A 12,128-nucleotide genomic window follows, 5' to 3' on the forward strand; every position below is an offset into this window, starting at 1 on the left:
ATGATCATAAAATAACGCCCTGAATGAACACATACATTCTTCAATAACTAATATAAGAATATCATTTACATATAATCATTAGGTTTTACTACATATATACTAATGAATATGCATTTCCTTTATCTTTTCAGATACATTCCCAGGGGATAGGTTTCGGAATTCAAAGAGAAATTTTCTTCCTCAATTTGGAGGATGGTTATTTCGGGTGCCAACTCAACGATTCCACCGACGTACTACAGCTTTACGAGGTATCGAAGCTCTGTGATGGATCCCCCGACTGCTTTAAGGGATCAGACGAACTCCACAAAGAACTCAAATGCACATGTAAGTACAATAAAATATACATTCTTCTTCATTGGATATAAGCATTTTACCAAAGATTACATTCGATTGGGAAAAATCGTTATGGTAAAAGTTCAAGGTATTATAGAATACATACAGATGGGTCAGTTATGCGAATTATGTAAGTTAAGTTTAGTCGGTGAACATTTAATTTCAAATCCAGAAACTCATACTTCCAAGCACTAGCGTATGCAGGATTTTTTTTCTGTAGGGGCTGGAATTGTAAAGGTGGGTAGTACATAGTTACTTTTTATAGAGACAGTATATACAATAAAAAAATTGTATATTTAAAATTTTCGACTCTCAAAAATGGTAATCGGGGGTTATTTTAAGGGTGTTTTTTTGTATTTACCACACTGTTGTTTCATTTTTTCGAGTTCTTCACTGCTATTATTTGAAAATGTTGATTTTCTCCAAATTTCGGAAAGTACTGTAGCCCCGTCAGCCCCCTCTGCGTACGCCAGTGTTTCCAAGGAAGTGCAACTGAATGTGATGTTTATGTTTATGATCATGGGAGAAAAGGTTCGAGACGACGAAACACAACTGCGTCTGTAACAAATCTAATTTAGATTCGAAAACCACAAAAACAAACAATAGAGAATACTTTCATTAAAAATATCGCTCACTGAGCAAGAAATTGGACAGAAAAATCTCGTGCATGAATCCTGCACCTCTGTATTTTACTAGGTTGCTTAACTGTAACAACGTTACTTGCGAATAACAAATAAATTTCGTACTATCTAGGCTGTACCCTGATGGTTCATTTCATATCTGCAATAAGGGTGTAGAAGGCAATAAGATTAAATATGAATACATTTAGTTTCCACAAAGCATTTAATGTCTGTAATTAGTGTTGCCCACGGGACGAGACGGGACAGGCTTTTAAAAATTCGAGACGAGACGAGATTGACCATGTGTCATAAGACAAACGAATATTTTCGAGACGAGACAGCATTTCGACGAGACTCCACGAGACGAGACAGGCCAAAGTCTCGTCTCGTGGGCAACACTATCTGTAATAGTTTTTTCTTCGTTTCTTTTTTAAACTTTGATTCTGTCAAAGGTTTCGTGTGGCACACTTGACTTACCCTGGGAAGGAGGTTATATAAGAAAAAATAATAAATATTAAAATTTTACTTGTTAAAAAGTTCATGCAAGAATAAAAATGCTGCAGCTGAAATTTGAGACCCGCAGCTGTTGCTACAAGAGTTTTCTTGCTCGGAGGCTTGGTATAGTATCACGACTGAATTTACCGTGCAAGTTTTATGGAGTATGGACAAAACCAGTTCTCCTCGTAGAAGTATCCGGAACCAGTACATTGCGACACCGCTCAAAGTGAGCAATCGACCTTTCAAATGGAGTAGAGAAAGTGGAAATCAAACATGACTGGATCACTTTTAGTCTCTGCTCCCAGAGCGCGCACGTAGCGCCAAATCTTAATAACTCTTTTCGTTGCCAACAAGGGTGCACAATCTAATGTAATTTACATTAGTTAGTGTACTCAATGGTCGGTTGTCCTGTCCGGTGTTAACCCTCTGCTTGCGAGCAATGTAAAGCAACATAAACAATCCGTTTTAATGGCTGTCACACGTTGACATCTTCATGCAGTGCTTGTTAGCATTAAGCCAAATACCTGTGTTTTTTAAATGGTTTTTTTATTATTATTTTGCCGTGTTCTTGAGATTCATTGCGCAAGAGAGAAAGAGAGAAATTTTAATTGAATGACGTTATTGCGATAGAAGTAATAAATAGGAACATATAAATCAAGAAAGAACATAGAAGCAAATTGAAAAGTAACATGAAAGGTATAGCTTTATATTGTTTAATTAACTATAAATCATCATAATAAGTTTAAGTCGTGTTAATATTTGGGATTATATTATGTCGCTTTTCTACCTGTCTGGGTTAATCGTGACGATGATGATGAATGGTGAACCGATGAAATAGATGAAGGGACAAACAAACTCAAAGAAACCAGCAGCCCTAGTTTAGTAGTGTAGTTTAGTATAACCACCTTGACACGGAGGTTAGTCCTCTACAAATCTAGCATGCACGTAATTCTTTGTAGATAAAATTATATAATGTTTGTTATTGGTATAACTTCTATGTGTATTTGCGACAGTCAGAGAATTTGGGGATAAACGGGGACAGCGTCAGACACACACTAAGGGGCTTGTATCAGTTATATAACGAATGGCACTGCTACTAGTCTCTTGTTAATAACTGTAAATATAAGACAAATACATGTAGTACATGCATACCTGGCGGGAACAACTAATTTAAGAAGCTTCACAAGTTAGTTCTTGAGTCGAACACTCAACGCAAGCGGTTATCAACTCAATAAATGTGTATAATATAGTGTATACTATATAAATACATCATATGTTGCTATTAAGAGGAAATAATGTTACGAACGAGGATTTAATTTTGACCAGGACAACGTGGGTTGGTCCTAAAAGCATTATATGTATACCACTAGGCTATCTGTTACAGAGAAACTTTCAAGGAAAGGGGCGGAAGTAGTTGAACTAAGCGCGTTGTCACAACAAACCTCAAACATCCACATAGGGATCCTAACCCTTGAACTTTCATAAAGGACTTCATTGTCAGAACCATTTTGCATTGAATCCAATTCAACCCGGTGTAAAATAGACCAGGAGCACGGCACTGTTACCGCCCAATGTCACAGTAACGCCAAGGAATTTGTTCAGCTTAACCTTCATGCTGACTTGTGTGTATCACTTTTGTCATGGCATTTATGTGGCAAGGTCAACAATTAAGAGACAGAAAGGCAGTCAACCTGAGAAGTGTGCAAGAGTCCTTGTAATCTCAGGACGCAGGAAATTAACTGGGAAAATGCACAGTTAAAGAAGTCGAAGAAAATTAAAAACTCAGTACATCTAAAACAAATTGCACATTTACTGCTATTGGTTAGTCTTTGGAAAGACCGGAAAAAATGTCATCCAGTTTACATTCTCATTCAGGAGGTCCATACCCACAATGAACAAGCAATTGCATATTCGTGAGGGGGTTGATGGATTTATACCTTATCCCCTATTGATGAAACTTCAATACGAAGAAGAAAATCTAAATTGTTAAAAATTTTGGAAAAGTATCAAAAATAAGAGAAGAAATGTCGCTCCCCCTTTTACGGGATTTCTGGAAGTACTACTGGCAACTACCGTCCTATTGGTAAAGCTTTTCGTTTTCTTCGTACTTTCCAAGACGAATTATGAGTTATTGCTAATTAATTGTGGGCAAATTTTAATTAAACCTTCCCTTATACGCTCATCCTTCACGAGCCTGGTAATGTAGATTTGAACACGTTATCTCGGGCTTGCAAGTTGTCCCATCTCAGCGAATACTTAGGTCTTTAACTTAACCCTTTCACGTTGTCATAAATGTCGATAATATTTTCTACTTTCTTTGAACATGATAGCTTACAATATTTTCATGCATTTGATGTCCATTTTGTTAAGAAAGCTGGGTAAAACTTGTTTATAATTTCCTCATCAACACCACTGACGTATTTGGATTTCCAAAGGAGAAATTTGCTAAGGAAAAACAAATTCTGGTTAGATTCGTGGAAGATCTTTATCAGACTGTGAAATGAGCATGCGGTCAAAACAAAAACCGCCAGCATGAGACGTACCCGAAATTAAACATGTTTGTATACAGCCCTGCCATCTTTCGGGGAGTTCGTCTACCCAGTCTGAGCAAACTGTGCTCTCGTGTCAATACAACTTAACCAAAACAAACATCGTCTTTCCTCTTCCTTCTGTTGCTTTGAGCCTCTATCCCTGCAAAATGGTTGCGAGGACATTCACCTCGACAGTCGAAGGGGGATTGTTCTCGGACAAAGCCGTAGCACTCCTTAATTTTTGCACCCCCACCAAAAATGAAGAAGAATCAAATACCTTGTCTTTCTTTTTAATTTGAAACGAGAATTGTTTTCCGGAATGTTGATCTTGGTGTTGAAATGAGTAAATGTGGAACGTATCCTAAAAGAAAGAAGAAAAATCTCCGTACTTTTACAAAAATTTCTTGGAATGGAATCGAGGTGCAAAGATGTCTGACGTTAAGCCTCTCACGTACTGCCTAAACATCAATTTTCTTGCCAACAAGGGCTTGAGATGTCAATTAGTTTACGTCAATTTGAAGCTCGAACAAGAGTCAAGATCAAGCATGTAAAAAATATTCGGGAAGAAGATAGAGAAGAAGAATTTGCCGAAACTGTGAAAAATTGCAAGACTGAAGCTTTGATTGATATTCTGTGATTCCTTTCCGCCCCTATTTCAAACAAGTTTGTTAGGTGGAGATCAGGCAATCGTTTCTTTGGCATAAACTGCCAAGCCATGTTCTAATATGTCGATCTGTTTCAAAAGTATTTTTACGGGAGAATAGCCAACCATCACGAACAAAGACTGTAAAAGAAACGAAGACCTTGAGACAAGAACGCCACCATTAATTCCGAAGAGTCCAGTGACTTAGCGAGCCTTCGAAAGCTTGTAACTTGGCTGATCCAGGAACGCTGTCGGCAATCTTTGCTTGTGATTACGAGACACCTTCATTGAGTAGTGTTATCATTTCCTCCAAAAGAGCATACAATTTTGGATGCCAATTCTTAGAAATTTTGCAAATATACCAATTTGTCTGCAGTAGACATAGCAGGAAATCCGTTGCGGTTTATGCGTGCTGTTGAATCCTTTTGACTCTGAAACATAATTGATACACTTCAAGGTACCTTTTTGATCGATATGTAGATTTGTACATTTAATCGTTTGTAGATCTCTTGACAAGCAAAACTTGACCTTTTCAGGTATTTTAATTTAATAATCTGATGATTTTTGATTTATTGAATAGATGTTTTTTTAAGTCCACTTTATGCACAGAAAAGCTAATCGGGACTGAACCTACAATTTAAAGTGGGATCCGAGCCACTATGTGCCTCCACCGGGTATCGAACCCGGGACCCCTTGATTACAAGGCGACGACGCTACCACTGCGCCATCGGGGAGGCCCTCTGATGATTTTTGAGATTGAGTAGTTGAAACTTGCGACACAGGCAAACTCAAACTGTCGAATAGTATAAAGTTCTAAACTGATATTTTCCGCGAACTTATTTTCTCTGCATTCCATAGTAACATACAAGGTGATGGAGGTTATGCAGACGGGGTCCATATCTTCATATTCAATGAAAAAAAGATTAGGTTAGACCACGTCAGGGATCCTAATTATATATTTTTTATCAGTTTGGTTCAATCCATTCCACCTTATACGTTAATGAGCGTTGAATTATCCTTGAAAGATCTTAATTAGGAAAGAGAAGCTTCAAACTCTCGTTTTATGCCTTCTACCTACGTCACACACAAATTGCCACACACAAAAAGTGGCTGATTGGTCAGCTAGTAGGTTCCAAAAATATATAGTACCAGATAAGAAAATATGGGATTACTTATAACTTGTTTATACATACATGTCAGGAGGCCACAGTATTATTACTGTAGAACAGAATTAAATTTGATAGAATTATACATAATTCACGGTGCGAAAATCATAGGAATAACTTTGTAGATTGGAAATGATTTTTTTTTTTCCGATTCACAAGTTGTCTATGTGATTTTTCTTTATTATACGCAAAATAAGGTTGAGGAGATTTGCACACACAGAGAGCCTTCTATAAATTCAGACGTTCACATTGATTTCAGAAGACATGCCGATACTCCCCTTGATAATTTAGTAAGCAAGGAAAAAAAAACTTTTTTGAAGTTTATCCCTATGATGGTGCAACAAGGTCATAAATAAAGATAATATAGAGGGTTTTGCTCCGAAAATAATGTTATACAAAGGAATATGCACATCAATAGTTTCATTATTCTCTGAAGGTTATACACCATATTAATTGTTTCAAGCAGCTAAATCATAACTACGTAACAATAAAAGAGTATATGCAGTACATCATACCGTTGTGTCTAAAGCACGTGCTTTGCTTTTTGCTATCTATTATCTTAATCAGCTGACGAAAAGTTTCTCTTCCGCTCGGGAATGTAATCTATTTCACTTCCTATACGAAGGTCCCGCCGTTCTTTTTTATCAGCTTGTTATCAAGAAGTGAACTTTTCATTCCTGTGATGAGCCATAAGCTATTACCATATAAATTAGCTTTGGAGTCGCATGCACTCACTCGTCAACAACAGATTATCTGTAGATTCATATTGTCATGTCAATCAAGTGTAAAGTTCTTTATCACTCACTGATTTAGCTGAGATAATCTTATACGAAACTAGGCTTGGAAAGAAATACATGTAGTTAAGATTTTTATTTTTTCAGCCTGGCATTTTCTCTTGTGCAGTGTCTCTCAAAAGTTTTAGGACAACAGCATTTTAATCTAGGCAACCCAAATTACGTAAGGCGCTGGTGGGTTGCGTGTAGAGTTAGGCTCAATTTCAGGGTTGCCATATGTACAATAGATATTTATGAAATACGCGAGAGGAATAAAACCAAGTATTATTGTATAAAACTCTAAAAAAAATATCAGTATTACAATCGTCGCAAATAAGAAATACTTTCTGAAAGAAAGAAAATCGACTTTCTAGTACTTCATCGCTGTGCATAAAACGTACTTAATGCGTCCTGCAATGTAGAAGCCTCTAGATATTTTTCATTAATAATTTCTAATCACAATCATCTCTCCTCTCGTATCCTTTCTCTCCTTCTCCTCTGCTTATATGTCGTATCGCCTTCCCTCCTGATCTCACCACTTGTCTCCATCCCATTCTTCTCCACTCCTCTTATCACCTCTCCTGTCTTAGATTTCCAACTCCACTGCACTCTTCTCCTCTTCTTTTCGTTCTTCTCGTGTTCTCTCTTTTACTCTACTCTCAACTCCCCTCTTCTCGTCTCCTCCTCTCCTCTCAAACCTCCTCTTCTCCTCTCCTCTCATCTCTTTCCCTTCTCTCTTCTACTCTTTGCTCCACTTTTCTCATCTCTCCTCGCATCTTTTCCCTTTCTCCCATTACTTCTCCTATCCACATCTGTCCTATATTTTCTTCCCTCCTTTACTTTTCCTCTTCACCTTCTCTCTTTTCTCCTCTCATTTGTTGTCCCTTTTCGTTTCCTCTCTCTTATTTTTTCTTTGTGTTGACTCATCAGCGATGAAATACTAGAAAATCGATTTTCTTTCTTTCAGAAAGTATTTCTTATTTGCGACGATTGTAATGCTGATATTTTGTTAGTTTTATACAATAATACTTGGTTATATTCCTTTCGCGTATTTCATAAATATCTATTGTGCATATGGCAACCCTGAAATTGAACCTAACTCTAAAACTCTACTCTAAAACCCTGAAACTTCCACTGCTATGTCAGTATTTGAGTTCATATAATGTATGTAATGAACGTAAAACTAGAAGCTTACTGATATATCTGAAATAATATTCCGAATCGTATACGTATATTCAACACCTTAAATTCATCAGGCGAAAATCTCAAACTCAAACACTAAGCAAAGGGACAAAGATAATCTAGAGGGAGGGAATTGCATAAGAATAATTTATGAGCATCCATTTTCTTATCTATCGATGCATCAACGATAAGTAGGGTGGAGTAGAACATATGTTTACTGAGAAGGAAGCGATGGACATTGATTATAGCGAAATACAAGTACCAGGAATGGCAATTAAGCTTAATTTTAACCATTACCGTTCATGGATTATTATTACCGTCATCTTACGTCATCTTTCGAAGAATATGGAAGGTAATGTTTGGGTAGCTTGCCTCAATGCTCTCACATGCAATATGGCATATCTCATTAAGATATCCAGTCCTCCGTACTTCCGGAAAAGGGTGCTTGCAGAAGGAATGAATTATACTGAAGGACTTCGGGCTTTCAGAACAAACAGCTTGTTCCAGAGACCTTCATAACTCGAAAACAATACTAAAAAATAATCTACATGGACAGGCGAAGCGGAAATCACTAGCGCCGCCAGACGGAAGTGAGATGAAGATCAAACTCAGAAGAGCGTGGACAATATTAGTAAACCCTGGCCCTGTATTATGATTGGTTGATGTGTACCACTCGCAAAATGGTTGCTATTTTTCCGACATTACTTTCATTTTATGATAATTGATTGTGTTATATTATTTTAGAAAGCGTACAATTTATTGTATTCAGTAAATTTCAAAATTTGTATTATTTTAGAAAGCGTACAATTTAGTGTATTCAGTAAATTTCAAAATTTATATTATTTTAGAAAGCGTACAATTTAGTGTATTCAGTAAATTTCAAAATACCTGCAGAAGTGAAACAGTTCTTGCTCTTTTCGCATGTGCTGCACTACGGACAACAGTTTTTACTTGCTACAGTTTTCCCTTGACTCCACCAGATGGCTCTACAATACAAGGCAGATTTTACACTGAAGGGTGTTACTTTGATGTGAAACCCCCGTGTCGCCTGCTACTTGCCGCTTGTTACTTCGGCACGTGTCGCGTGTCACTTGAAGATTTGACCAATCGAATGCAGGTTTCTGCGGCCTTTCATTCCGCTGCGGTGTGAAATGTTGCTATTGATTGGTTCGTTCCTGAGTGACGTGTATCGTTTCAGTGTCTATGGAATTTCAATTTGGTCAACAAGAAGACATATTTACGACAACGGCTTCAAAATTCAGCACGGTTGTTCACTTTGAGATCAGTCTTGCGCAAGAATTCGGAAAACTGCTGTTTGTGAAAACTCGAAGTAGATTCTGTGAAGAACTCTTGCTCTTAGTACTGCTTTTTCACTTAAGCAATATGCATCCCGTTTTGTATGAAAATGAACTCGCCAAACGTGATTTTACGCCATGCAAGGAGTGTCGCGTGTCTCGCATTCTAATTTCCTACACGGCTCCAGGAACACAATAGCCTGAGTCATCAGACATTATGCATGTCAGTTCCCCCTTATACTTTCCTTACTTGAGGGTTCAACGTATAGTCTTCTTCTTCGGATATGCTTCGATTGAGCAATGTTGCAATCTAGATCTAATTTGTGTGCGATTAATTGCCTAGTGTAGAGTCAACCTGTTTGCTTCGAAATGCCTCTATATATTTTGTATGTCCAAATATATTGTCTTCAAAACAGTTGCTGTATCAGCCTAGATAATTATGGCCAAGGAACTGACAATTTTTAAGCTTATGGTGTCTCCAATATTAGTTTTTTTTTTGTAATTAATTGTAGCTACACATAATGTAGACAGAAGCTGTCTAATTTATTTGGACGAAATGTGACTACAAGAGAAGTTGAAAATAGAATTTCAGACTCGGGATACTGGGCCCTAATATATGTATATACAATAGATATGTTATTGTGTTAATTTCACTTAAACAAAATGCGAAAATTCAAATTTCTTTCGCATGTTGCCTCTTTTTTTTTTTTGGATATACTGTGTATATATACAATATGCGTGTGTGTGTGTGTGTATGTGTGTGTGTAATATTAATTTCACTCTTCCAAATTATATTTTTAACCAAATATATTCCACAACAATCTGATAATAAGTTTTAATGCCTCACGAGTTTAGTAGTTTCTCTTACTATACTTTTTCTTCTCTATTCATTGTTGGACTACCTAACTTCTTCACACCTTGATATACGTAATATGCTTGTATTTCTATTCAACGTTCATATTCACTCTGGCAGTCTGGGATACTTCTTAATATTTCTTTTGTTTCGTGTTCTACATGCCATTGCCAGTGCCTGCAAATGATTAATTCTCTGAGCACCATTATGTAGAGCACAAATGCAGATATACAATTTGATCTCTGTTTTTGTTGTTTATGATCAATTCTAACGTTTAAAAAGCATACATGACAGTTTCTATTTTCTTTGTTTCCAGCGGACTGTGCAGAATCGACGGGTGTACGGTGTCAAAATGGCGCTTGTCTCGAATCACAGTGTCATTGCAACGATGGGTTCGGCGGAAAAGGCTGCGAAATGCCAGGTAAGTTCATTCTTCTTGAAATCAATAATGATACTTACATCAGATTTCTATATGGGCTAAGAATAATATGTTTCTTCACCCTGTTGTGAAATGAAGTTGGGAAATGTTGACTAATTTGTGATTGAGTTGGTTCGTAAACAAAGATGAATGTGGTTTGGGCACGTAAATTCATAGAATGTCTGATAAAAGACTAGAAACTTCAATAATCATTAATACGTCCTTTCGTCTGTTTACATCAAATTGCATTTTCATTTAGCTTTCATCCTTATTCTAAATATTTCTATCCAACTTTTCTCCTTATCTACCTTAGCCTTTGATGTCTTCTGTCTGCGCAGGTACAAGCCTGCCAATTTGCTCGCTTAGCATTAAAAAAATGATATTTAGTGTTGTCTTAGTTAACATTATTACTAAATATGGATTATGTAATACGCCAGATCTTGTAGTTCATATAATAAAGTATTGGCAAATTCTTTGAAAATACGAGAACTGAAAAAAAAGTTTATAATTTGATACAGTGCTAATATTTAATACAGGGGATGGCATTATCCCCAAGATAAGCATCCCCCACCTAGGAATTTGCGCTCCCAGTACTGCACGAATTCACATTACACCCTTACCGTCGCGATCAACCGCTAAACATCACTGGAACACAAACATAAAAAAACAAAAAGAAAACTCTGAAATGATAGCTTCTTTTCAACCACCCGTTGGAATCACTATAACTGCTGACATCTGTTGGTCGAATTTACAAGTTATGCTCTTTGCAAAAAAGCGGATACGAATTGCAGCATTTTCCCAGCTTATAATGTAATAGCACAGACAAAGGTAATACATTACATTTGTCTGTGGAAATAGCCTATATGCTAAGATTCATGCTACTCACGTACCTGCAGTTAGCAACAGACCTTGTTATCCTATTACTGTCTTTTAGCCAAACAGAACCTAAACACTCGATTAATGCCCGTGTTGCTAATTCGACTTTCATAAGAAGTAAATGACATATTCATCGTGCAAAACGCTAATAACTAAAACCATTAATTATATACTAAATTTTGAAATCCATAGCAACTGATAAGTGCACACTAAATATAAAAAAGACTGCGACAACGTTAAAAAGGTGCAAGTTTAAAATTGTCAGCTACAGTCTTGATTCCTATTGCTACGTAGTGTGTGTCTTGTAACAACCAATGTATGTATTTTTGTAAAGTACGTTAATAGTGGCAAATAAATAGGAGGGTAGTTGAAACTTGCGCAGCTGTGTAAATGTAGATTTTTTTATAACTCGCTTTCCGAATCTAAAACAAAAAATTACGTTTCAAATATTTTTGCTGCTAGGCTGGTATTAACCTTTTTCCATACATAATTTGCTTCTTATAAAAGTCGAATTAACAATACAGGTAATATTCGTGCAATGCTGCAAATTCGTGTCCGCATTTCGCAACTAGCTTGTGAATGCTATCACCAGATGTCAGCAGTTGTAGCGATTTCAACGGGTGGTTGGAAAGAAGCTATTATTGGAGCGTTTTCGTTGTTTGTGTACAGTTATGGTCAGCAGCTTCGATGTGCATTTCGACCATGGTAAGAAATGTAACGAATTTTTAAATTCAGCAAAGACTCGTGCTGGAAATATGCTGTGTTTTGTTCTAACGCACGAAAAACATGTTTTCCCCATGTCCTTCAAAGTCTAAACCGTTGACAAGCTCTCTTGGGCAATGTAAAAAGAAATGCATATTTTTAATCAACAAACTAGCTTTCCTGTATGTAGACAGCGGTTAATTTCGACGCATTTAGGTTCTTGTTGAAATAAAGACCA

The 12,128-nt window shown here is 36.8% G+C and overlaps 1 protein-coding gene across 1 annotated transcript in view; it reads left to right on the top strand.

The window, feature by feature from the left end:
- The window catches only part of dpy (fibrillin-like protein dumpy), a 474,963-nt gene that overhangs the window by 65,164 nt on the left and 397,671 nt on the right, over positions 1 to 12,128 (top strand). Inside the window, exons 3-4 of the mRNA XM_083128311.1 lie at positions 132 to 324; positions 10,211 to 10,315. Of these exons, the coding sequence (XP_082984437.1) occupies positions 132 to 324; positions 10,211 to 10,315 (298 nt within the window). The remainder of the gene's footprint in view (positions 1 to 131; positions 325 to 10,210; positions 10,316 to 12,128) is intronic.

The sequence above is a fragment of the Lepisma saccharinum genome, chromosome 9 (assembly GCF_977018435.1).
Source record: "Lepisma saccharinum chromosome 9, izLepSacc3.1, whole genome shotgun sequence".
NCBI lineage: Eukaryota > Metazoa > Arthropoda > Insecta > Zygentoma > Lepismatidae > Lepisma > Lepisma saccharinum.